The 25,916-nt window shown below is 45.8% G+C and overlaps 2 protein-coding genes across 2 annotated transcripts; one reads left to right on the top strand and one right to left on the bottom strand.

The window, feature by feature from the left end:
• Positions 1-5,664: 5,664 nt before the first annotated feature.
• BLOC1S3 (biogenesis of lysosomal organelles complex 1 subunit 3) lies at positions 5,665-8,253 on the bottom strand. Its single transcript, XM_069746833.1, has 2 exons — positions 8,002-8,253; positions 5,665-6,897 (listed from the first exon to the last, which is right to left on the bottom strand). Exon 2 carries the CDS (start codon positions 6,885-6,887, stop codon positions 6,333-6,335), a length of 555 nt encoding a protein of 184 aa, XP_069602934.1. The 5' UTR covers positions 6,888-6,897; positions 8,002-8,253; the 3' UTR covers positions 5,665-6,332.
• Positions 8,254-8,415: 162 nt separating this feature from the next.
• Positions 8,416-24,710, top strand: TRAPPC6A (trafficking protein particle complex subunit 6A). The gene is made up of 6 exons (XM_069746834.1): positions 8,416-8,762; positions 11,094-11,161; positions 21,701-21,818; positions 21,994-22,077; positions 22,155-22,248; positions 24,004-24,710. Exons 1-6 carry the CDS (start codon positions 8,682-8,684, stop codon positions 24,033-24,035), a joined length of 477 nt encoding a protein of 158 aa, XP_069602935.1. The 5' UTR covers positions 8,416-8,681; the 3' UTR covers positions 24,036-24,710.
• The last annotated feature ends 1,206 nt before the right edge of the window (positions 24,711-25,916 follow it).

The raw sequence follows: 25,916 nt of genomic DNA, 5'->3' as shown, positions 1-25,916 counted from the left end.
TTTTATGCGCTAAAAGCTCTCATTTTTCAAGTGCAGTAATGCAGTTCAAATTTCGTGTTTTCAAGTTTGCATGTTTTAGCGCTGCAGTGTGCTGCCTTATTTACTTAACTATATACGAGTTGGCGACTCTAGGTTCAGCACCTGTTCACACTGAGTCTATGTTTGGATGTGCCGGTCAGATTTTTGAAATGTATTCTTTAGCCTTCTGATCGTGCACTCCGCCTCCTAGCTTCAGGCGTTTTAATTACAGCAGGTCCAATACCCCTCCATAGAGAGAATTTTAGTCTAAGAAGAGGTTTCACATGTACCCATTCAGATGGAGACGTTTATTCTCAGCGAGGTAAGGCAAGTGTAGGACCTGGTATAAGAGAGATGCCGTAAAGGGGCTACCAGGTACACATAAAATTGGCCATTTTTATGCGCTAAACGCTCTCATTTTTCATGTTTCTAGTGCAGTAATGCAGTTCAAATTTCGTTAATCTTCCCTCCCTAACTATATCCCTGCTTCTGACGAAGCTGCAGCAACCTCTCCCTATGCTACGATCGGCAGAAGATGGCGGCCGGCATGCACGTCCCTTTATAGCCCCTGTGACGCCGCAGAAAGCAAGCCAATCACTGTCATGCCCTTCTCTAAGGTGGTGGGGACCGAGACCTATGTCATCACGCTGCCCACACTCTGTGTCCTCCTTCATTGGCTGAAAAATGGGGCTGAAAGCGTCATACGAAACGCGACTTTTGCTCGAAGATTGCCGACCTCATGGCCGATCCCACACTAGGATCGGTTCTGGTTTCATGAAAACCGACTTTGCCGAAAGTCGGCGATTTTTGAATTTGTCCGATCTGTTTCGCTCAACCCTTGTTCTGACTGCTGAGCTATATATAACCCCACCCACACCACTGATTGGCTGCTTTTTGTGTGCACTGTGCATAGGCAGAAAGATGCCAATAAGCAGTGGGGGCGGGGTTATACAGAGCTCATGAACATGGAAGACTACCTGGCAGGTTACTAGCCCCTTTCTGCCATCTGACGTACTATCCCGTCCATATGCCCTGGGCCCGTCTGACCATGGACAGGATAGTACGTCATCGGCGATCGGCCACGCACACACGGGTGGTGTGCGGCCAAGTGTCAGCTGATTCTCACAGCTGACAGCCAGCACTAAGTGCCAGGAGTGGTCAATGACCACTCCCGGCACATTAACCCCCGGAACACTGCAATCAAACAAGATCGCAGCATTCTGGAAGAGGCATAGAGAAGCATCGTGCAGGGAGGGGGCTCCCTGCGTGCTTCCCACAGAACGTGATGTGATCGCGTTGTCCTGAGGTTCTCCTTTCAGACCCCCAGTTCCAAGATGGCCACGGGGTCCTTCCAAGTCCTGCAGGGAGGTGGCTTGTCAGCGCCTGCTGAGAGCACGACCTGAGAAAAACCCTTTACTGCCTTCGCTGAACTGATACAGAGCAAGTGCAAAGTATCAGATCAGCGATCTGACTTTATATAGTGATGTCCAATAGTGATGGACAATGTAAAAAAAAGTTAAAAAAATATTAACGTGGAAAAAAAATTTTTTTTACATTTCTAAAAAAAAAATATATATATATATATATATATATTTCCAATAAATACATTTATGTAAATAAAAACAAAACAATAAAAGTACAGATGTTTAGTATCGCCGAGTCCATAACGACCTGACCTATAAAACTGTCCCGCTAGTTAACCCCTTTAATGAACCCCTTAAAAAAGTAAAAAAACGCTTTATCATCACACCGCCGAACAAAAAGTGGAATAACACGCAATCAAAAAGACGGATATAAATAACCATGGTATCGCTGAAAACGTCATCTTGTCCTGCAAAAAATGAGCCGCCATACAGCGTTAAAAGTGAAAAAATAAAAAGTTATAGCTCTCAGAGTAAAGCGATGCAAAAATAATAATTTTTTATATAAAAGTTTTTATTGCATGAAAGCGCCAAAACCTAAAAAAAATGATATAAATGAGATATCGCTGTAATCGTACTGACCCGAAGAATAAAACTGCTTTATCAATTTTACCAAACGCGGAACGGTATAAACGCCTCCTCCAAGAGAAATTCACGAATAGCTGGTTTTTGTTCATTCTACCTGCCAAAAATCGTAATAAAAAGCGATCAAAAAATGTCATGTGCCCGAAAATGGTACCAATAAAAATGTCAACTCGTTCTTCAAAAAACAAGACCTCACATGACTCTGTGGACCAAAATATGGATAAATTATAGCTCTCAGAATGTGATGCAAAAACTATTTTTTGCAATAAAAAGCGTCTTTTAGTGTGTGTGACGGCTGCCAATCATAAAAATCTGCTATAAATAGTAGGGTTAGTGTTGGGATTAGGGTTAGGGGTGTACTGGAGTTATAATTGGGGGGGTTTCCACTGTTTAGGGACATCAGGGGCTCTCCAAACGCAACATGGTGTCCGCTCTCAATTCCAGCCAATTTTGCATTGAAAAGTCAAACGACGCTCCTTCCTTTCCGAGCTCTGCCATGCGCCCAAACAGTGGTTTACCCCCACATATGGGGTACCAGCGTACTCAGGACAAATTGTACAACTTTTGGGGTCCAATTTCTCCTGTTACCCTTGGTAAAATTTTAAATAAAATGGATCTCAAATACATTTTTTGTGAAAAAAAAGTTAAATGTTCATTTTTTTTTTTAAACATTCCAAAAATTCCTGTGAAACGCTTGAAGGGTTAATAAACTTCTTGAATATGGTTTTGAGCACCTTGAGGGGTGCAGTTTTTAGAATGGTGTCACACTTGGGTATTTTCTATCATATAAACCCCTCAAAGTGACTTCAAATGAGATGTGGTCCCTAAAAAAAAAAAAAATGGTGTTGTAAAAATTAGAAATCGCTGTTTAAATTTTAACCCTTATAACTCCCTAATAAAAATAAATTTTGGTTCCAAAATTGTGCTCATGTAAAGTAGACATGTGGAAATGTTACTTATTAAGTATTTTGTGTGACATATCTCTGTGATTTAAGGGCATGAAAATTCATAGTTGGAAAATTGCGAAATTTTCAAAATTTTCGCCAAATTTGTTTTTCACAAATAAACGCAGGTAATATCAAAGAAATTTTACCACTACCATGAAGCCCAATATGTCACGAGAAAACAATGTCAGAATCACCAGGATCCGTTGAAGCGTTCCAGAGTTATAACCTCATAAAGGGACAGTGGTCAGAATTGTAAAAATTGGCCCGGTCATTAACGAGCAAACCACCCTTGGTGGTAAAGGGGCTAGTCATCTGATGATGATGTGTGCGAAATCTGTAGAGCGCTGCTGAATATGTTGGCGCTATATAAATAGATTACTATTATCATCTAGTGATAAAACTGTGAATTTGATGAAAACTACAGCAAGCAGACCAGTAAGAGACATCACTGGAATCAGTATCTCTGACCCTACATTATGCTGCTCTCAGTTTAGGTAGTAAAAACCTGGCGACAGATTCCCTTTAAACACGTTCATATGGACTGATCTAAACTGTAAAGGGACTGATGGCTTGGTCCCCGGACAGTTTGCACACTGTGATGTGATACCGACAAAGAGGATTGATATGAGGGCGCCATATCAACCAGAATGAAGTGCACGGACTGGCCGGCGGCTCTTCTGACCCAGGAGTGGCAGCTTCATGTATTTCTATGCAGGTGTCATGGTCTTATTGGAAGAGCCGCTGGCATCTGTGCACTTCATTCTGATTTATACGGCCGTCTGACTGCACCCGAATTCATTAATTGTCGTGTGCTTCTTAGTAAACACAGCCCCTTCCTTATCACAGGCGTGCACAATACCAGGCTTAATAAAACCGCCCAACATTCTCACAGGCTATTTTTATTGTGTTTTCATCATGTACTTATTAAGTACTTAAAGAATAATTCATATTTTGCCCCTTTATTTTATTTTTATTAAAGGGCCCTTAAATTCTGTCTTTCAGTGGAGGTCTGGGTCCTGAAATCACCTTCCTCCCCCACACCACACACACCAATCCCTCTAAAGACCATGAAGAGCGCAGCTCCGGAGGCAGACGCACCCAGCGAAGAGTACGGATTCGGTAGAAGGTCATTGGCTTCCAATTGTATCTGTTACTCTTTTCTGTTCCTCCCGAACTGCGCACTTCTCAGGAGGACTTTAGAGCAATTTGAGAGGGTCTCAGGAGCTGATGAAACATAAAAAAAAATCAATTTAGACCTATATAAAAAAGCAAGAATTAAAGCTTTATTAGCAAGGTTGTAATTTACAGACAGGATGGCGTTTATTAGAGCTTTATAAAGAAGCCAAATTGTAGTGAGGATGTGATACCTTGGAAGAAAAACGGAACTAACTCCAGAGTCATTTTAGGGAAAGTCGATCCAGACATGACACTGACCCTGGAACACATCAACTCCTCCGCCATTTTTTTATGTTCATGGACAACCTCTTATTCCACGAAATATTTTCAGAACAAAAGTCCTGAAAAACTGCTAAAAGGAACCCGTCATGTCGGATAATGCTATTACCCTGCAGATATAGGGTTAATTCACAGGTTAAGGGCTCCTTCTCACTTGCGAGAAATATGTCCGAGTCTTGCAGGTTAAAACCCTGCTGTGGCGCCGGCACTCCAGAGCGGAGCGTGTGGCCGCGCAGCAATACATGGAGCTGCAGGCGCTAGAGCAGGGTTTTAACCTGCGAGACTCAGCCGTATTTCTCGCATGTGTGATCCCGGTCTAAGAGCATTATGCTCGTTCATGGGTGGAGTACTGAAATTCTGGCACTTGGGAGAAAATGAGCTTTATTTCTCCCGGGAGCCGCCGGCTTTCAGTCATGCAGGCGTGCCTGCGATGCTACATTCATCGCTCACAATAGGTAGGCACTTCCCCGGCACTTTGACAGATGTCTCTGTAGCGCATCAGTAGAGTCGACTGTCAGTCTGTGCCGGGGAAGTGCTTAAAGTCGCCATTCTCAGTGCTGTAAGAGATGACTATAAATTGGTATGGGCATGCCCGCATGACTGAAAGCTGACGGCTCCTGGGAAAAATAAAAGCTACCGTAATTTTCTTAGTGCCTCACTTTCAGCACAGCGACCGGACACCTAAGGCCGGGATCAAACATGCGAGAAATACGTCCGAGTCTCGCACGGTAATACCCGGCATTGCCGCTGTCACTCAGGAGCGGAGCGTGCGGCCGCATAGCAATACATGCAGCCGCACGCTCCGCTCCAGCGAGACGGCGGCAATGCCGGGTATTACCATGCGAGACTCGGACGTATTTCTCACATGTTTGATCCCGGCCTTAGCCCAATATCTGCAGGTTCACAGTATTGTCTGACATGACAGGTTCCCTTTAATAGCTATAGTAAAGTCATTTGAATAAAAATCTGTTTTGCTTCCATGTGTTCACCATGGTGCTGCCAGAGCAGTCTCCTCCTCCTTCTGGCAGCTTACCATTTAGTCCTTTCTTACCTCTCCTGCAGGAGTTTTCACCACTATCCTGCCATGCTGCGCAGAGTCTCTGCTCCTTACCTGACAAGCAGACCTGAAAGCTGCTGTTACTGGCTGCCCCCAGGAAACAGAGGTGCACTGTGCAGAGGTAAGTGACTGAGCATGTGTGTCCAACCTACACCCGATGCTGCAGGACTAGGAGTAAATATCAGAACTCATCCCTCGAGGTTTATTAGTATGTGCATGGCACAGAGTTAACATTTGTGATCTATACAAAGAATCTAATATTTAAAGGGGATGTTCCATGATTCTATCTGCCCTAGGGTAGGGAATGGTATATATTGATGATGAATATTACTACTCTGTGACTCAACCTCTGCTCTGTAGAAATGCAAAGAGGAGACTCATAATTCTTCTCAGTGGCTTCTAAATCCTTTTAGGACAACCAATGAGCAGAAGTCCTATTTAGGCATCATGACGTCACATAGTTCTCATTTTCGTGCTCCAGGTTTCTGCCCTGAGCCCCTCTATGATCCGAGGCTTGTGTAAAGATCTCCGTGATTGAGAAGCTTCCTCCTGAGATAAAAGCCGATTCTTAGGATAATTTATTCTAACACAAGATTGTCAACTTTGGAAAAAAATTTCCATTATAACCTGATGTGTAAAATGCTTCTCATACTAAAACTTCCAAAAAAATGAGATCTCCATACAGCAGCTTCGTTCATCTAGTCAACCCTGATGATAATCCCGAGGGCTGCACTCTGAGAGCCCATGAAGAGGCGGCCACCAAGATGACCATCGTACACACAGGACCTACGTGTAAAGACAAAAGCACGAGGGTGGACAGCTAGATATTGAACGCAGAGGGCGGTGTATTCAGATCCTAATCTCAGGAAGTAAGTTACAGCTGGTTATTATGTCAATCTTCTCCGACACCCCTTTCAAATCATCAAGAGCGAGTCTGATATTGTGGGATGCATTAATGATTCCATTCTGGGAGTTGCTCAGTTGAGCAGTCAGGGTCCGGATCTCATTAGTGGTCGTATGGTAGACCTGACGGATGGTGGTGTTGACATCGTGGTAAAGACGAGCATTGCTTTCCAACAGTTTCTGCTGCAGTAACGTGCTGTAGCGTCCTGCCTGCTGTATATTGACCGTAGGCTTTTCTTCAAAACTAAATGGAGAACTTTCTCCTTCATTCCTGATGACCACTAATGGAGGAAGGTCCTTCTCTAAACACACGGAAGGAGTCTTATTTTTCTTAACGCCTCCATCACCCTCTTCATCAGTCTCAGAGGCTTCTCCTTGGATTTTTACACCACAGGTACCAGAGACTGACCTGGTTGGGACAGAAGTCACATACATCTCCTCTTCGTCATCAGTTTCAGAAGCTTCCCCCTTTATGATGGTTTGGAAATCTTGAGAAGACATTATTGACCGGCTGAGAACAGAAAAGATGAGGAGAATTCACTCAGATACGCGAATCATCATTTTGGTAAGTTATCTCCCCCATATAACTGGAGGCTTGGCTCAGAGGCGCTCACGGGAGAACCGCTGCTAGACTCCTCAGATGGAGGCTTATCGTCCAAAGAACAAAAGGATCACTCATTGGGAATCCAACATGCTTGATCCTTCTCTCTCAGACATCCTCCCGTGCCCGCGCCGTTTCCGCTGTGTCGGCTCTCGTGCGGTTGTGACACCGGCGCCCAATCAGGGCTGGCGTCACTGTCTCATCTTACAGACAAATCGAACATGAAGAGGAAGTCCGGGCTTCGGGAGTTGTCTGAAGACGGGGAAAGACGCCAGCAATGATTGGGCACCGGCGTCACAACATCCCACGAGAGCCCCGAGGAGAGCGAGTGCCGACACCGCAGGAATGGCGGCGGCCTGGGTAGTAAAAGCTTTTATTAATTTATGTGGGCCAAACATTTTGATCAATAAGGGGGTGTCCTAGTAGTTGACAACCCCTTTAAGGTTAATTTGGTTCTAATGAAATTTGCCTAAGACGTCATTCAGACGGTTCTAATCCAGACTCTTTCGTGCATCCACATCTCGGCTGCAAGTCCGGTCCAGCTGGGGGTCCGATAACCCTATAGGTTCCTATGAGGCGGATAAAATGGGGTCACTGTGACGCCCACACACATATCAGGACATGCACAATTATAGTCTATGGACTGTCCACACGCCTGGGTTTTACTTTGAGGGAGGTGGACAGATACAAGGACCAAAAATGTATGAAAACTGGACCCGGCAAACGATGAAAAACCTGACATGTGAACGAGGCTCGAGGTAGCGAACAACTGAGTGCCGGTGATGGCAACAACCATCTGTCCTGTACCCCCGGCCGCCACGGTCAGCGGAGCATGCAGGTCATTCCAATGGAAAGCAAGATGCTGCCAGACACATTTATTAGAAATAGGGGGCGCCACTGAGCTGAGGACCTGCATCATGGAAAGAGAAGGGGCAGCACAGTGTACATGGGGGACAGAGGAAGAACTGCACAGAGAGCATGAGCAGCGCCTCCATCACTGCGGGACATCCTCACCTCACTGCTCCTCACCACTGGTAACAGCAAAGGATCCACCACCAAGCAGCAGCGCAGTCAGTCACGTTACCGGAAGTGGGGCAACCGTCTCTCCTCACAGCTGCCCACACGCTACATATGCCCATTAACTATCAGCTTCACTATCGCAGACGTGCTGCTTAGACGGACGCTATTACTCGTCTGCCAACTAGTGACCGCAATGTAAATTCATAAACTTTATAAACAATTTTGCTTGGAAACATTGCGATCTCCGCCGGAAGTGGGGCATCAGGTGACTACTGTACCGGAAGTGGAGCATCATGTGACTCCTGTACAGGAAGTGGGGTATCAGAGGACAAATGCGCCGGAAGTAAGTCGTCTCATGACACCGGAAGTGGGGCAGCAGGTGACGATGACGTTATTGTTACAGAGCCGGAAGTGTGGTTAGAGTAACCCGGAAGAGGGGAATTAGTGTGAATAAGCTCTCTTGTTGTAAACATCTCTGTGGTTGCAGCCTGCTCCGAGGTCCCGGATGTATAACAGTTATTAGTTAGTTTTTTTTTTCTTTTTTAAAGAAGCAAAGAGTGACGACTCTGTCACACTAATGATAATGTGGTCACCGGGGCACTGAGGGCTGAGATAAGACGCTGGTTTATAGGAGGAAGCTTCTAATGAGGCAGTGACCGGATCCCACGCTGCCGATGGCGGACGAGACGTTATTTGCGCTGTTACATATGGAGATGATCTGTCATGCACATAAGAGCGCGGGGCAGGACGAGGAGGTAAGGCCACGAGGGTCCGCTCAGGACTGACAGTGCTGGGGCATTCTTCATCATCATCACCACCTCAGCGACGTGACTGCGGCTCCAGCGAGCGCCGTGCACAGCGCCCCACACATTGTTGTGGCAGTGCCAGGTATTGCATTCTGGTCTTTCTTAGTTGTAAGGAAGCTGCAGTACCAGTAGCATCCACTAGAAAGTATGGCGCTGTGACCGAAAAATAATAAAGGGGGCGCTGAGATCCCCGGAGAACAGCAGTCACATGACATCTGTGGACGGTATAGAGAAGGATCAGCTGAGCTGGATGACACATAGGTTTGTTGGAAAAGATTCAGTAAAACCTGTATTTTATCCATTGAAATTTATGGGGTTTGTATACATAGGAGTCCAATGGGTGGTCCGACTGGTGATTGACCGCTGTGTAGGCATGTATAATTTATACAGGGAAGATTGTCAGTCACTAGTAGGGCCGCCCACTGGACCCCTACAGCTTTCAGTCACTAGTAGGACCGCCCACTGGACCCCTACAGCTGTCAGTCACTAGTATGACCGCCCACTGGACCCCTACAGCTGTCAGTCACTAGTAAGACCGCCCACTGGACCCCTACAGCTGTCAGTCACTAGTAAGACCGCCCACTGGACCCCTACAGCTTTCAGTCACTAGTAGGACCGCCCACTGGACCCCTACAGCTGTCAGTCACTAATATGACCGCCCACTGGACCCCTACAGCTGTCAGTCACTAGTAGGACCGCCCACTGGACCCCTACAGCTGTCAGTCACTAGTAAGACCGCCCACTGGACCCCTACAGCTGTCAGTCACTAGTAAGACCGCCCACTGGACCCCTACAGCTGTCAGTCACTAGTAGGACCGCCCACTGGACTCATAAAGACACCTGGGATTGCCATGAGCAAAATTTAAGTTTTATTGATACTTTTCCCACAAAAAAGCAGTGATTGGATACTTGGGCAACAATTCATCACGTCTGGTGTTAGTGGGGGCCACCTGAGCAGTGCGGCGTGCGAGGGGTATATTTTATAACATCACCTACTTTTTGGCCACTTATGTAAAATCGTAGAGATCACCGTTAAGTTGAATGTAGACACCAGATCGCTCTTGTTCACTACTGGACAATCCCCTAATTAATGTCCCCCAAAGTGCAGCATAAATAAAAAAAACAAATCTTTACTTACCTCGTGGACCAACGTCGCTCGCACAGGAATGTGAAGGCTGCGGCCGGTCAGGAGACACAGGGCTGACAGCGGAGGAGCGCTGCCAATCTGGGAGGTAAATAGTTGTTTGTTTTTTATTTATTTTTTAAATTTACGTAGAATTCAGGGGCCATTAATAAGTAAACCCCCGTTAAATAATGATTTCAATACACAGTAACATCGCCCTGTGGCCAATTCTGTGTAAATATATTTTTATTAAAGAGAAGAGAATTTTACAAGAAAAACAGTAGTTAAAAACTACGACAATGAGCAAAGTACTTTTCCTTATAATATACAATTCGAGAAGAGTAACACAAAAAAAACACACATTCACAAACCTCGCATAAATCTTACATAAAAGAGAGAAAAGAAAAAAAAAAATTAGAGGGAGTAAACCCTCCAGAATGACTACGGTAACTTTAACTTATAAGCAAAAACTCCTTGCCCCCCGCAACAGGCGAGGACTTTCCAAACCGTACTGTGGCCACTTCTGTATCACATCCAGTGTACTCCACTAATTCCAAATGTGGAAAATAAATAATTGGTGAAAAAAGTGTGTGATGACATTTTCTTAGACCCCGAGATTCTCCCAGCGAAACGCGACTGTAATAAAAATTATTTTTAATGAATCACATTAATATTAGAAGGGTTAGAGGTTTTCCACTACTTACATATTGATGACGTATTCTTTGGATAAGACATGAAAATCAGGACGGTCGGTGTCCAACACCCGGTGCGTCCTCCCCCATCAATTAGCTATTTGCAGCTCTGGCAATAAACAGTATATGGACCCAGGACCGCTCCGCACACGGCCTATTGAAGTGACTGGGACTGGACACCACAGTGTTGTATACTGTGTACATCCGGCCATCCCGGACAGCTGATCAGTGCGGGCGCCTCATAGGTGGTGGACAACCCCTCCAAACACCGACCCGTCTAATCCTTCTTGCGAACAATATGTTGTGGATTCTGTGCGGATTCTCCAGAATGGATTCATCATGACAAATGTGATATGTATGGTCAGGTCAAGGAAGAACCATAATGATGTCCCTGGCCACAGGCAGGATGACAATAGTGATATTATTCTATCATAAATATTTACACAATGAAACATTCCGTTATAGGATCAAGGAAAACACATCCGGATCTTAGAAGGGATGGGTTTCCGTGTGGGTCAAGGACTGATTGAACGGTGAGTATTTTCCACATTTTCCCCATTTTTTTGCTGTACGAACCCTTGAACACAATATTCTGTAACCCGCTCACCAGGACGTCCTGCTTATATTGGGAGTGCTGGGTAACACCATTGGCACAAAACTGTGAAAGCTGAAAAACGTGTCTTTCCGCTGCTGCTTGATTGATATATTAGAGCAACCAGCTTATTTCAGTTTATTCTGAATCTGACCTGTCCTTTCACACTAAACCTCTAGAAAGGGATCGTCCTGCCGTCATCCCCCCACAGCAAGCTAAAATGCTTTTGGAGCACATGCCAAGTAATATACCGTATCCCGCAACTGTCCCGATTCTCAAGCTCTGGAACTTCTACACTTTTTGAGTAGCCTGCACTTCATCAGCATTCTGTCAGCACTATAGGGACTGGACGTTCTTTTCCCATCATGCATTGTGCATGTCCTCCCCTCCCGTAATCCCGTCATTCAGTTATTCTATATGCAGTTTGACAGACAGGAGAGCAGGAGCTTCGCCCCGACAATCTGTTATCCCTCCCGGTGTCTCTGCTCCACAAGATGGATCCTACATGACCACAGGCAGGGAACAAGTCACATGCAATGGAGACACCTAGTGCTCAGCACTTTTAACTGATTTATTTTTGGAGGGGGTAAGACATAAAACAACATATGCTTTAACCCCTTAACGATATAGACGTTTTTGTTTTTTTTGCAATACCAGTTGTATTTTGGAATGGCAGCATTTATTTTTCCATATAATGTACTGAAAAACAGGAAAAATAAATCCCACATGTGTTTAAAGGGTGAAAAAAGTATTTTTTTTTCACTGTGCTGTAAAAATGACTTGGCACCACGATTCTTCACGCCGAGACGATTACACTGATACTAAACTTAGCAGTGTAGTATTTTTATTTTTATAGTAGCTTAAAAAAATGCGTTATCACTTTCCAAGATCCGTAGCTTTTCTTTCTATGGGGCTGTATGAGAACTTGTACTTTGCATGGCACGTTTTTATTGGTATCGTTTCGTGGCACAGGCTCAGCGATTCTGGTGTTTTGGTTTTGTTTTCTTTGCCTTATGAATTCAATAATTTTATATTTTGATAAGTCGGACCTTTATGGATGCGGCTATATCAAATATATTTTTTGGGTTGTTGTGGTGGGTTTTTTGGATGGGGATAAAGGAGGAGGAGATTCAAACTTCAAGTTTTTTTATCTATATTTATTTATTCATTTATTGCCTTCTACTTTAGTTTTTATTCCCCCTTGAGATCATGAACCTGTGATTGATTGCTTGTAATATCTAATGCAATAATCCAGTATTAATATATATATATATATATATATATATATATATATATATATATATATATATATATATATATATATATATATATATATATATATATATATATTATGTGACGCCCAGGAGACCGGGATACCCAGCACCGGACCAATGGAGTCTGTCTCTTGAGGGGGATGTCACGGGTGGCTTGACCCGGTGCTGTGGCCTCAGGCGATGCACAGTGTAAGGGGTATCATGAGGGGACAGGCACTTACTTGATCAGCAGCAGGTTCTCCCAGCGGCGATGATCCCGATCCTGGATAGATAGCTATTGTCCAAATGAAAGACTGAGGCACTGAAACGTTTAACCAGTTTACTTTAACATCAAAGGATTTACAACCAGTACTGTCACCGGAGTCTGTATGGGAACTCTGAGTTACTTTGACCCTGCCGGGGTCTTCGCCTCTTATTGTACGCAATTTCTGTGTGGCCCTGCTGCTGTATGTGAACTGGCTGCCGGCCCAATCTGTCCCCTCCGGGTCCTGGTTCGACGGGCAACCCGAGTCCTTTTATCGGCTTACCCCCTCCGGGAGTACCGCTGAACTCTGTGTCTGTTGCTGCATCCGACCCTAGTGAAGCTGATATCACCTCACGTTTTTCCGGTTGCTGTATTATATATAATGAATACAGCCACGGATCCGGTATCCGTCTTTGCGCCTGTTCTGGGTAGTAATTAATGCTACCCGGTTCTCACAATGTCCTTTTTCTCTATCCCTCTTCTCCTCAAGCCGGTGATTTGGGCCTGGAAACCGTCATAGGGCTGTTAGAAATTCAGCTGTATGACCTCTCACTATCAGCTCCTTAGCCCAACTGCCATTTCTTCTCTCAGACCAGAATGGATTAAGGGAAGTCTCTGGAGCTCCCCCTTCTGGCCGGAGGTGGTAGTGCAGTTTTGCTATCTTAGTATTTGTATTTATTGTCAGTAACTATTTTTGTGGCAAATATCCCTAGGGGTGCCACATTCCCCCTTAGTTAAGAACAGTACTCCGGGACTGTGGGACGATAACATTTTGAAATAACAATTAATATGTACAGAGTCTTAAAAATGAAAAGTTACAAAAACCACTCAAGGGAACAAAAATAGAGTTCTGTAAAAAGTCACTTCAAATAGCGTCCATTAATACAGTTCTACCCTTGAAGGTACTCAATATAAAGTCTAAAGAAAGTTCAAAAAGAGCAAAAAGCAAAGTTCAAAAAGCAGTCTTTCCGGAGCTTTGATTTAGTGCCTCCAGGCTGATAAAAAGTTCAAGAATATGCAAGAAGTTCATACAGACAAGTCTCTGTAGGTACTGGGCTTAAACGTTGCAGAATGATAACAATGACTATACTACATTTTCTGTTTAACTATATACGGCATAACATATATACAATTCACATTATGAGCTTTATAGTTGGTAATCTGCATACCTGGCCGGTAATTGACCCTTGGTACTACGCTGTGATCTACGTAATAGCGGTGTCTCTTCATGTGGTGTACTACTGTCTACTGCGGATGTAGTATCTGCCCGTTCTGCTAAAGATAATTCCATGACTATGGAGTTGGCAAGTCCACCGTGAATGGGATTACTCTGATCAGGAATCTGTTCTTCCTGGTCTGGAACCTCCTGTAGTACGGGGTCAGCCTCTTCCTGTCTTGGGACTTCTGGTATTGGGTTCGGTGTTGGGTAAAAGGCCACCATGGGAACCACTACTGCACCATGGTATGTTAGTAAGGTTTTGGGAAAGTCTCCTATACAGGTGTGATCCACTTCCTCTTCTTTTTCCTTTACTGGTTGAACCTGTATGGGTTGAATAACTTCTTGTTCTGGCTGGACAACTTCTGGCTCTTTCAATGCTTCCGGACATAATTTAAGATTGTCTCTTGACACTAGTACAGATGTTAAGCCTCCGTTTTTGCTAATGAGACACATTTTAGGATTATCCACTCTTGTTGGTAAAACTGTGTAGGGTACGGCTTCCCACTGATTGTCCAGTTTATTGGTTCGACGATTTCTCTTGAGCACTTGGTCACCCGGTCTTAATGGGGTCGCTAGAGCATTCTGGTTGAAAGTTCGCTCTTGTCTTTCTCTAGTTTGCTGAAGGCTTCTTTCCACACTCTCTTGCACTTGGCGATACTGCTTTTGCCGTATGAGATCCCAATTGGAGTCTTGAACTTCTGCGTCTGGTTTCAGAATTCCCATTTCTAGATCGATTGGTAATTGGCCGGGTCTTGCACGCATAAGGTAAGCTGGGGTGCAGTTGGTGGAGCTCACTGGGACATGATTATACAGATCCACCAAGTCAGGCAATTTCTCTGGCCATTGATTCCTTTCTGTCTCAGGTAAAGTCTTTAGTAGGTCTATTACAATATGGTTCATCTTCTCGCATAAGCCGTTTGTTTGTGGATGATAGGCCGTCGTCCGGATCTTTTTGCAACCATACATATTACAGAATTCTCTGAAGATCTCTGATTCAAAGGCTGTACCTTGGTCGGTGAGAACCTGTACCGGATATCCATGGAGTCTACAAAAGTACGTTTGGAACGCTTTGGCTGCTGTTTTTGCTGTCAGATCTTTTACGGGTACTACTACCAAGAAGCGTGAATAATGGTCCACGATGGTCAAGGCATAGACATAGCCGGACCGGCTTGGTATTAACTTCACGTGGTCTATGGCTACAAGTTCAAGTGGTTGTTTGGTGATTATGGGCTGCAGTGGTGCTCTTTGGTTCTTTTGATCGTTTCTTCTGAGGTTGCACGGGCCACAATTTCTGCACCACTGTTCGATTGATTTTCTCATCCCGACCCAATAAAATCTTTCTCTTAGAAGTACTTCTAACTTTTTCCAACCGAAGTGACCAGCACCATTATGGTAAGCTTCGAGGACCATCTTGACATCTTGTTTAGGCACGATAATCTGCCAAACCAATTCATGTGTTTTCGGATTGGTGTACCTTCTACAGAGCTTCTCTTGATACAGGAACATTTTGCCTCTCTCTTTCCAGAGTTGATGCGTCTCTTCTGGGGCATCCTCATCGGGATATGCACTTTGGTCAGTTAACAGTTCCTTCACCAACTTCACAGCCGGATTGCTGTCTTGGGTGTCAGCCCATCTATGGTGTGCTAACGGATTAAAATTCACCTCTTGTTGTTTCTGATAGGTACTTGACTGATGATGTTTTGCCTTGGGATGATGGAAGGCTGGTAGTTCAATTTCTTCAAGCTCCCCCGTTTCTTCTTCTACATCTCTCAAGTGTGGCATCCGAGATAGGGCATCGGCATTTCCATTCTTGCGACCTGCTCGATACTTGATTATGAAGTTGTAATTAGATAACCGGGCTATCCATCGCTGTTCTAACGCACCTAATTTGGCTGTGTCCAGGTGGGTCAACGGATTGTTGTCAGTATAGACAATAAATTCTGCAGCGGCCAGATAGTGTTTGAAACGTTCAGTCACAGCCCAAACTACTGCCAGTAGTTCCAATTTGAAGGAGCTATAATTTTCTGGATTTCTTTCAGTAGGCCGGAGCTTTCTACTTGCAAAGGCGATGACTTTCTCCCGACCTTCTTGCTTTTGTGACAGCACCGCTCCTAGTCCCACATTACTGGCATCGGTGTAGAGGATGAAAGGTTGATGGTAATCTGGGTATGCCAGAACCTCCTTTCCGGTTAGTGCCTTCTTTAGTTGTTCAAAGGAGTCTTCCCTTTCGTCGTTCCACTGGAAAGGAGGGTTTCGGTTTGAAGGTTTCTTCGTCTGCCCTACCAAGGCGTCTTGCAAGGGTGCTGCCAACTTGGTAAATCCTTTTATAAATCTGCGATAGTAACCCACCAATCCCAGGAATTGCCTCACTTCTTTTGCGCTGGTAGGTCTCGGCCAATCCCTTATGGCGGTTATTTTCTCGGGATCCGGTGCTACTCCCTCCGAACTCACGATGTGTCCCAGGTACTGTACCTTTGGCTTGAGAAGGTGACATTTGGATGGCTTGATTTTCATGCCATACCTGGATAAGGCTTCAAACACTTCTGCCAGGTCTATTAAGTGTTGTTCGTAAGTCTTTGAGTAGACGATCACATCATCTAGGTACAGGAGGACGGTCTCGAAGTTCTTGTGTCCGAGGCAGCATTCCATCAGCCGCTGGAAGGTACCGGATGCATTGCAGAGTCCGAACGGCATGCGATTAAATTCACTTAGACCCATTGGTGTGGTGAATGCCGTCTTTTCCTTATCTCTCTCAGCCACAGGGACTTGCCAATACCCGCTTGTTAAGTCTAAGGTGGAAAAATAATTAGCAGATTTCAAAGCAGTCAAGGACTCTTCTATCCTAGGCAAGGGGTAGGCATCTTTATGGGTGATGTTATTAATCTGCCGGTAGTCTACGCACATTCTCATGGTTCCGTCTTTTTTTTGACAATCACCAGAGGGGCCGCCCAGGGGCTACAGCTGTCTCTTATTACCCCGGCCTGTTTCATCTCCCTCAGCATATCTTTTGCACATTGATAGTGAGCGGGCGGTATGGGTCTATATCTTTCTTTTATTGGGGGATGGTCACCGGTGGGGATTGTGTGTTCTACCCCTTCTATCCGTCCGAAGTCCAATGGGTGTTTACTGAAGACTTGTTCATATTCCATCACTAGCCTATACACCCCTTGTTTTTGATGGGTAGGTGTTGAATTTATGCCCACGTGTAGCTGTTGGCACCAATCCTCCAATTCTCCATCTGAGCCGTTGCCTTCCACCTGATAGGTTGGTTCTAAGGGCTCAATGGTTGTGATGGCATTGTTGTCAACAGTATATAGCTTTGCCATTGTAGCATACCTTGGCAAAGTGACCTCTTCCTCTCCACAGTTCAAAAGTCGTACCGGCACTCGTCCCCGGTGTACCTCGACGATCCCTCGTGCTGTGAGTATAGTGGGCCTGCTGTCGGTGTACACTGGTTCTATTAAGGCTTGATAATCTCGTCCCTTAGTACCAATGGCTGCTCTACACCATACCAGCATTTCTGTTTTTGGTGGGATTACAATAGACGTTGGATCACTTACCCTCACACTGCCGATTTCTCCACCTGCAACTTCTACCTGTTGCCTTAACATCAATACTTTTATTTCCCTCCGGAGAACTCTCTGCTGGCAGGATTGGGCAGTTTCAGCAATTTGCTGTAAGACAGAAATGACTTCGGAAAAGCAGTTCTCTAACACATTCATTCCTATCAATACAGTTGGTTCACAGTTCCGCCGGTCAACATCAACAACAATTATACCCTGTTTCTTCAGTTCTACTTTACCAATCTTTATGGTCATCTCCCTGAATCCTAGTTTCGGTACCAACTTACCATTACTGGCCCATATATCTAGTTCAACATCAGAGGGCCCTTTATCAATATCTGCATCAGCCCAGTACCTCTTATAAAGGATATACGGTATAGATGAAATCTGGGAACCTGTGTCCAGCAAAGCGTTGAGGGGCATTCCGTCCAGCACGATAGGGATAATAGGTCATCCTCCGATGTACCTGTCGTGCCAGGGTGTTGGGTCTTGAAAGTTCATTCCTGCGAAGCGGCCCGCATTCCCAGGGGATTCCCGTTTAAATCACAATCTTGTGCAAAGTGGCCTGGCTGCTGGCAACGGCGGCAAATGGGCTGTCCATCCGGTTGGTAGCGGTCGCGGGGTCGTCCTCTCCATGTCGAGTATCTCCGGGGTCTCATCCATGGAACATCCTCTCTACGGTTTGCGAACTCTATCTTGGGTCCTCTCATCTCCTGCATGGTTTTAGCCATTGAAGCAACAACATCAGTTAAAGAATCAAGCTTTTGTTGAAGAGCCTCATTAGTACTGGGCCCCAGGGGCTTAGCAATGGCCCCAGACATAGCTGATGTCACTGGCACTCCCTGTTGTTGAGGTGCCTCTGCCATGGGTTGCGCAGGCTCCTGATCCCGAGGTGCCTCTGCCAGCTGGAGACATATAGCGCTCTCCTTTAATTGGGCAAATGTCAATTCAGGGTTCTTAAAAACAAGCATGCTCACATGCCCCCGGTGAGAAGGGGTGTAGAGTCCCTCAATAAATTGATCTCTTAGCAGTTTATCCGCTCCGGTGTTAAAAATGGGTTCAGCCAGTGTAAGTGATTTAAGGGCTTCCTGCAGGTTTAAGGCAAAGTCTCTCACGCCCTCATTAGCTTTTTGTTTGCAATTAAAGAATCGTACTTTAGCTTTGCTGCTGGCCGTGGTTTCAAATGTAGCTTTTAATCCAGCAAATATGCGTTCAACAGTGCCTTTTAGATCAGCTGCCCATGCTGTGACTTCTCGCTTAGCATGGCCACTTAACTGCATCATCAGGAGACTAACACGCTGAACTTCACCCACAGGGAACATGTCAAAATGGGCCAGCATCTTTTCTCTGAAATCGTCAAGGGTATTAGGCTCACCTTCATACATTGGAAGCCACGGGCCACCCGGGATATATGGCATCAGCACCGGCATGATGGGCGCCACTCCTTGCACCGCTGCGCTGCCGGACTCTCTATCAACACTCTGTCTTTCAGCTGCATTAGCGTTGCCGAGTGCTGCGGCGTCTCCGTGCTGCGACATACTGTGCCCCCTTAGTTAATCCGGACCCTTCCGGTCCTCCGCTTCCGTCGGGATAGTGTAGATTCGTTCCGCTGTGCAGCAGGATCGATTTTCCCCTTGCTCTGATGTCAGAACGCTCAGCTTGGTGCCGCCCACAATGACACCCACCCACCGCGCTCTGTAATGGCGGATTCTGAAGTTTTTCAGTCAGACTGGGGCTCAGGTGATGGCGCAGCTCAACCAACAGTCTCGTGCCTAACGGTTATGAGGTGATTACCTCAGGGGATGGCGGCCATCTTTACTTCATTATAACCAATGGGGAAAAGTCACTTTTAATAGTTTTCAATGGGGAATGGAATTTTCTTTAATAAAGTCAATTTTCAAGATTTTTCTTCCAAGTTTTCACAGTTTTGGGCTCCAATCACGGCACACAATACCCGGTATACGGGCTGCCTAGATCCTGTTCGTGACGCCAAATGTGACGCCCAGGAGACCGGGATACCCAGCACCGGACCAATGGAGTCTGTCTCTTGAGGGGGATGTCACGGGTGGCTTGACCCGGTGCTGTGGCCTCAGGCGATGCACAGTGTAAGGGGTATCGTGAGGGGACAGGCACTTACTTGATCAGCAGCAGGTTCTCCCAGCGGTGACGATCCCGATCCTGGATAGATGGCTATTGTCCAAATGAAAGACTGAGGCACTGAAACGTTTAACCAGTTTACTTCAACATAAAGGGATTTACAACCAGTCCTGTCACCGGAGTCTGTATTCTGCTACAGATGGATCTGGATAAGTTGGAAACTTGGGCTGAAAGGTGGCAGATGAGGTTTAACAATGATAAATGTAAGGTTATACACACGGGAAGAGGGAATCAATATCACCATTACACACTGAACGGGAAACCACTGGGTAAATCTGACAGGGAGAAGGACTTGGGGATCCTAGTTAATGATAAACTTACCTGGAGCAGCCAGTGCCAGGCAGCAGCTGCCAAGGCAAACAGGATCATGGGGTGCATTAAAAGAGGTCTGGATACACATGATGAGAGCATTATACTGCCTCTGTACAAATCCCTAGTTAGACCGCACATGGAGTACTGTGTCCAGTTTTGGGCACCGGTGCTCAGGAAGGATATAATGGAACTAGAGAGCGTACAAAGGAGGGCAACAAAATTAATAAAGGGGATGGGAGAACTACAATACCCAGATAGATTAGCGAAATTAGGATTATTTAGTCTAGAAAAAAGACGACTGAGGGGCGATCTAATAACCATGTATAAGTATATAAGGGGACAATACAAATATCTCCCTGAGGATCTGTTTATACCAAGGAAGGTGACTGGCACAAGGGGGCATTCTTTGGGTCTGGAGGAGAGAAGGTTTTTCCACCAACATAGAAGAGGATTCTTTACTGTTAGGGCAGTGAGAATCTGGAATTGCTTGCCTGAGGAGGTGGTGATGGCGAACTCAGTCGAGGGGTTCAAGAGAGGCCTGGATGTCTTCCTGGAGCAGAACAATATTGTATCATACAATTATTAGGTTCTGTAGAAGGACGTAGATCTGGGTATTTATTATGATGGAATATAGGCTGAACTGGATGGACAAATGTCTTTTTTCGGCCTTACTAACTATGTTACTATGTTACTATGTATGGGAACTCTGAGTTACTTTGACCCTGCCGGGGTCTTCGCCTCTTATTGTACGCAATTTCTGTGTGGCCCTGCTGCTGTATGTGAACTGGCTGCCGGCCCAATCTGTCCCCTCCGGGTCCTGGTTCGACGGGCAACCCGAGTCCTTTTATCGGCTTACCCCCTCCGGGAGTACCGCTGAACTCTGTGTCTGTTGCTGCATCCGACCCTAGTGAAGCTGATATCACCTCACGTTTTTCCGGTTGCTGTATTATATATAATGAATACAGCCACGGATCCGGTATCCGTCTTTGCGCCTGTTCTGGGTAGTAATTAATGCTACCCGGTTCTCACAATGTCCTTTTTCTCTATCCCTCTTCTCCTCAAGCCGGTGATTTGGGCCTGGAAACCGTCATAGGGCTGTTAGAAATTCAGCTGTATGACCTCTCACTATCAGCTCCTTGGCCCAACTGCCCAACTGCCAGTTCTTCTCTCAGACCAGAATGGATCAAGGGGAGTCTCTGGAGCTCCCCCTTCTGGCCGGAGGTGGTAGTGCAGTTTTGCTATCTTAGTATTTGTATTTATTGTCAGTAACTATTTTTGTGGCAAATATCCCTAGGGGTGCCACATATACATACATATATACACACATACATACATACTGTGGCTGGGCTTCACAAGAGTGTCGCAGTGGTGATGTGATGATCATTGCGGTGGAATATAGATTCCACTGTCGGAGATTGACAGCGGCATTTTAGTGGTTACATAGCAGTGATCAGTGCCAGCTCTGATTATGGCTGCTAGAAGCAGGTGATGGCTGTAGAACACAGCTGGCACTCGCGCTGCTTGGAGCAGACTCCGCTCCGGAGCCTGCTTCATTCTCTTGCACCCTCCTTAATATATTCTGGGAATTGAAGAGGTTAAATAAAGAAATTTGCCCATTTATCACATTACCTATGAAATGAGATCAGGTTGTCTGGAAGTCTATTGACCAGTGCACAGCGCGGGATCTATAACTTTGCCCTTTTGCCTCTAGGCTGACGAAGGATAGCCCGTCTTTCAAGGATGATCTGGATACCGTAAAATTCATCTGTAAAGAGTTTTGGAACATCATCTTCAAGAAACAGATTGATAATCTGAGAACAAACCATCAGGTATTTCTATAGTTTTTGATGTAATGAAGTGTTACATACTCTCACATATGTGCAGACTGACAATGCTGCACGGATCGGAGGGTCCCCAGCAATCAGCACATTATCACCTCTCCCCCTATTGTACTACTGGAGCATTGTATCTGTGATACTTACCTTTCCACGTCTCTTTGTACAGGGTACATACGTCTTACAAGACAACAGGTTTCTGCTGCTGACCCAGATCTCCTGCAGTAAGCAATATTTAGAAGAAGCGCCAAAGGTACGACGTATTAATATGCATCCATCCTTTACCTATGCGGCACATTGTGGCTGATTGTATTCCCCGCTGTCTTTCAGTTTCTGGCTTACACTTGTGGACTCATCAAGGGTGCGCTCTCAAATTTAGGAATCAGTTGTACTGTCTCTGCTGAGGTCCCAGTGATGCCCACATGTGAGTTATTACTTGTATACATTGTTTTGGTCAAAAATGTATCTATTACACCATCTCCATCATTGGGTGGCTGCGGGTGTATAAAGCTCTGGAGCTGAGCTCACTCCATACATATATGCAGCTGGCACTTTTTTCCAGAAGCAGCGAACGGAGAGAGCTCTGATTACCGCTGATTACCATTTACATGCATCTGTCAGCCCCTGACAGTAGCATTGGGACATTGCGATCATGGGGTCTATTGGGGTGACTAGTGCCTTCCCGGGATGTGACATGGGGTGATGAGAGGGTGCCAAGCAGGGGAGCTGCTGAAGGCATCAGTCACCGCCATCTTGGTACTCCTATGAAGCATAGGCACAGGCTGGGCCTCATAAGAGATCGTTAGTTGTATTATATACTGCAATACCAAAGTATTGCAGTACATCATGCGGATCCCAGGATCAAGTACACTAGGGGGAGTTAAAATAATAAAAAAAAAAAAAAATGGATTAAACAAAATTAAAAATATATAAAAGATTTTAATCGTTCCTCCTTTCACCATCCAAAAATAAAGAAATAATTTAAAAAAAGCATCCTGTATCATCACATCCACAACAGTCTTATCTATGGACATATAAAATTATTTAAACTGTAAGTTAAATGTTGTAAAAAAGAAAGACGCAAAGTCGATATTCTCTGCTGATCAGTTACTGATCTATCCTGCCAGGGGTCTGGAGCTTAGTTCCCTTTTACTTCCCTCCTGCACAGACATAGATGGTGAATGCCATTTGTAGGGATAAAAAAAATACCCGGACCACATGGCCACATCTGGATTGGAAAAGCCCGCTCGCCATTTACTGATAAGCTTTCTTAAGTAGATCTCTGCTCTATTAGCTGTAGCGCTGCCTGTGCAGAGCAGCATCTGCTGCCGGGCTAAGCCCCCTTGGCGCTTGGCATAGCCGCATCCCTGCACCATGTGGACAGATTGCTATAGCCACTCGTTCCATATGGCGTCACACTGCAGATGTGGAGCAGATGGGTAGATATCCTCGTGCAGTCTTCTGCTAGCTGAAAACACCCGCTGCAGCGCTGTGCGACAAAAAATTGAGGCCCCCTTCAAGGGTTTATCCAGTGCTATTTTTTTTTTTTTACTTAGTTTTTAGGAACAAACAGGCAAGTAGTTGTTAAAAGGTAGTCCTACCCGGCTCAGAGCTTGGCAATACAGCTGCTCCACGTCAGGACAGCTCTTCTTCTCCCAGGCTGCTGTCCACAGGACATAACTGTCCACGTCATACTGATTGACAACCGGCTCCCTGCAGTTAAGTAGCGGGGAGCCGGCTGTCAATCAGTCTGACGTTGACAGTCACGCCATGTAAGCAGAGCGGAAGAAAAACATCTGCACTGTCAATGCGACATCAGAAGTCACTGAATCACCAGCATTGATCGGCGCAGGTCATAACAGGCCAAAAAGAAGGTTCCTGATTAGCCCTTTAATCTATGACATCGCCCACCACTGGTGTGTGGCCTCACACTGTATCTGTGCGTGTATCCTGACCCCAGGAAGGTTCACACCATATTGTGGGATTATTTCATGTGTTTTCCATTCCCGAATACAGATCTCTTTGACTCTATCAGTATTATATGATGGGTGATGACACCCGGAGCTGTAACATAGATGGGAAAATGCAGCACTAATTCTGCCGGACCGTCCCTGGAGCTTCATCTCCATTGTGCGTCCTTCTTGTTCCCCGCTGTAACTCTCCCTTTTGTTCCTCTTAGGTAAATTCCAAGTTGTTGTCTCCAAGAACTAGAGAAATAACGTCCAGAATTCTTCTACGACTACAATCAGGAGCCGTGTTTAATGCGGAGCACAGAGTATCCTAGAGGCGGCAATATTAGCTATGCAACGCGTTTCGCAGGTTCCACGTATGCTGTTACGTCTCGTAGCCTTTCCTTCTCACTTCTCACCGGCGATCTTGCACTTTTTTGCTCATTTTGTCCCATCGATCCACGGTAAATGTTCCCGTCCCGTGCGGTATTTATAGATGTATGTACATTGACAAGTCCACACTTTGCCTCTTCTTCACTGCCATGTTACATACTGGGAGCCGCTGGTATATTAACCCTTGATTATCTGCAGCCTCGTTCCCTAATGGTACGCGATCTCACGTGACTGCAATGTTTACTGGTGACCTCAGACGTTCATTGCTTCGCAACTTGTAGGGAAACTAATACTCCCAGCATGCCTTGGTAAATGTGGGCGGTAATGGCATGCTGGGAGTTGTAGTTCCTCGCCATCTGGGGAGTCACACTTTTAGAGGCCATTGGAATCGTTGGTGGAAGTTTACTCCGTGCCCCTGCGTAGCCCACCACATACTACTGTACGTTACACTGTGATTATGTTTGTTAGTTTTACAAGCCTGCACTGTTTTGTAGAGTGACTTTCCGAATTCTTGGTTTGCTAATAAAGTTTAATTTAATACAAATGTGTTAATTACTGATATCAGATCTTCCGTAGGAAATTCGTCAAGAAGTCGTCTTCAGAGAAGGTTGGATCAGAAAGCTAATGGAAACTGATCTTAGGAGCCGCTCCGCCCCCTGCAGGCATATTCATGTATACCATATTAGAGAATAGTATATGCAGATGTAGCAGAGCAGATTCTGTCATGGGACTGACTTTCACAGGAATCATTAAAGATTAGCTGTTGATGGTCTAACCTTAGGATGGGTTATCAGTATGAGATTGGTGGGGGTCTGACACCCGGCACCCCTCCGATCAGCCATTTGCAGGTTCTACAGTTGTCAGATGTAAACATTGCACAGCTCCGTTCACTGTGTAGTGGCCGTTCTCGGGTACTGCAGTCCAGCTCATATTGAAATTAGCATGATCTAATGCTACTTTCACACTTCCGTGTTTTGGGGTCCGTCGTGGTGCAGTAAAATGACGTATCGACGGACATCATGAAAATAGGTAAAAACGTGTGCGATGGATCCAGTGTAATGACGGATCCGTCGTACAGAAATTCCGGGAATTAAATGTCCAGGGACGAGAGAGAGTGAGAGTGTGTGAGAGAGAGAGTGAGTGTGACTGTACGTAGAGGGGGTCATCTACCATCAAGGGCATCATATGGCAACAGCAAAAATCCATTATCCTATGTGATCTGCAGTTGACATTTAGGCCACATCCCTCGCCCTTAGGTCACATCCCTCGCCCCTTAGGCCACATCCCTCGCCCCTTAGGTCACATCCCTTGCCCCTTAGGCCACATCCCTCGCCCCTTAGGCCACATCCCTCGCCCCTTAGGCCACATCCCTCGCCCCTTAGGCCACGTCCCTCGCCCCTTAGGTCACGTCCCTCGCCCCTTAGGCCACGTCCCTCGCCCCTTAGGCCACATCCCTCGCCCCTTAGGCCACATCCCTCGCCCCTTAGGTCACATCCCTCGCTCCTTAGGTCACATCCCTCGCTCCTTAGGTCACATCCCTCGCCCCTTAGGCCACATCCCTCGCCCCTTAGGCCACATCCCTCGCCCCTTAGGTCACATCCCTTGCCCCTTAGGCCACATCCCTCGCCCCTTAGGCCACATCCCTCGCCCCTTAGGTCACATCCCTCGCTCCTTAGGTCACATCCCTCGCTCCTTAGGTCACATCCCTCGCCCCTTAGGCCACATCCCTCGCCCCTTAGGCCACATCCCT

This window comes from Ranitomeya imitator, chromosome 2 (genome assembly GCF_032444005.1).
Source record: "Ranitomeya imitator isolate aRanImi1 chromosome 2, aRanImi1.pri, whole genome shotgun sequence".
In the NCBI taxonomy this organism is placed as follows: domain Eukaryota; kingdom Metazoa; phylum Chordata; class Amphibia; order Anura; family Dendrobatidae; genus Ranitomeya; species Ranitomeya imitator.
Note: the sequence above shows the minus strand (reverse complement) of the source record. Positions and strands in the feature narration are given on the sequence as shown.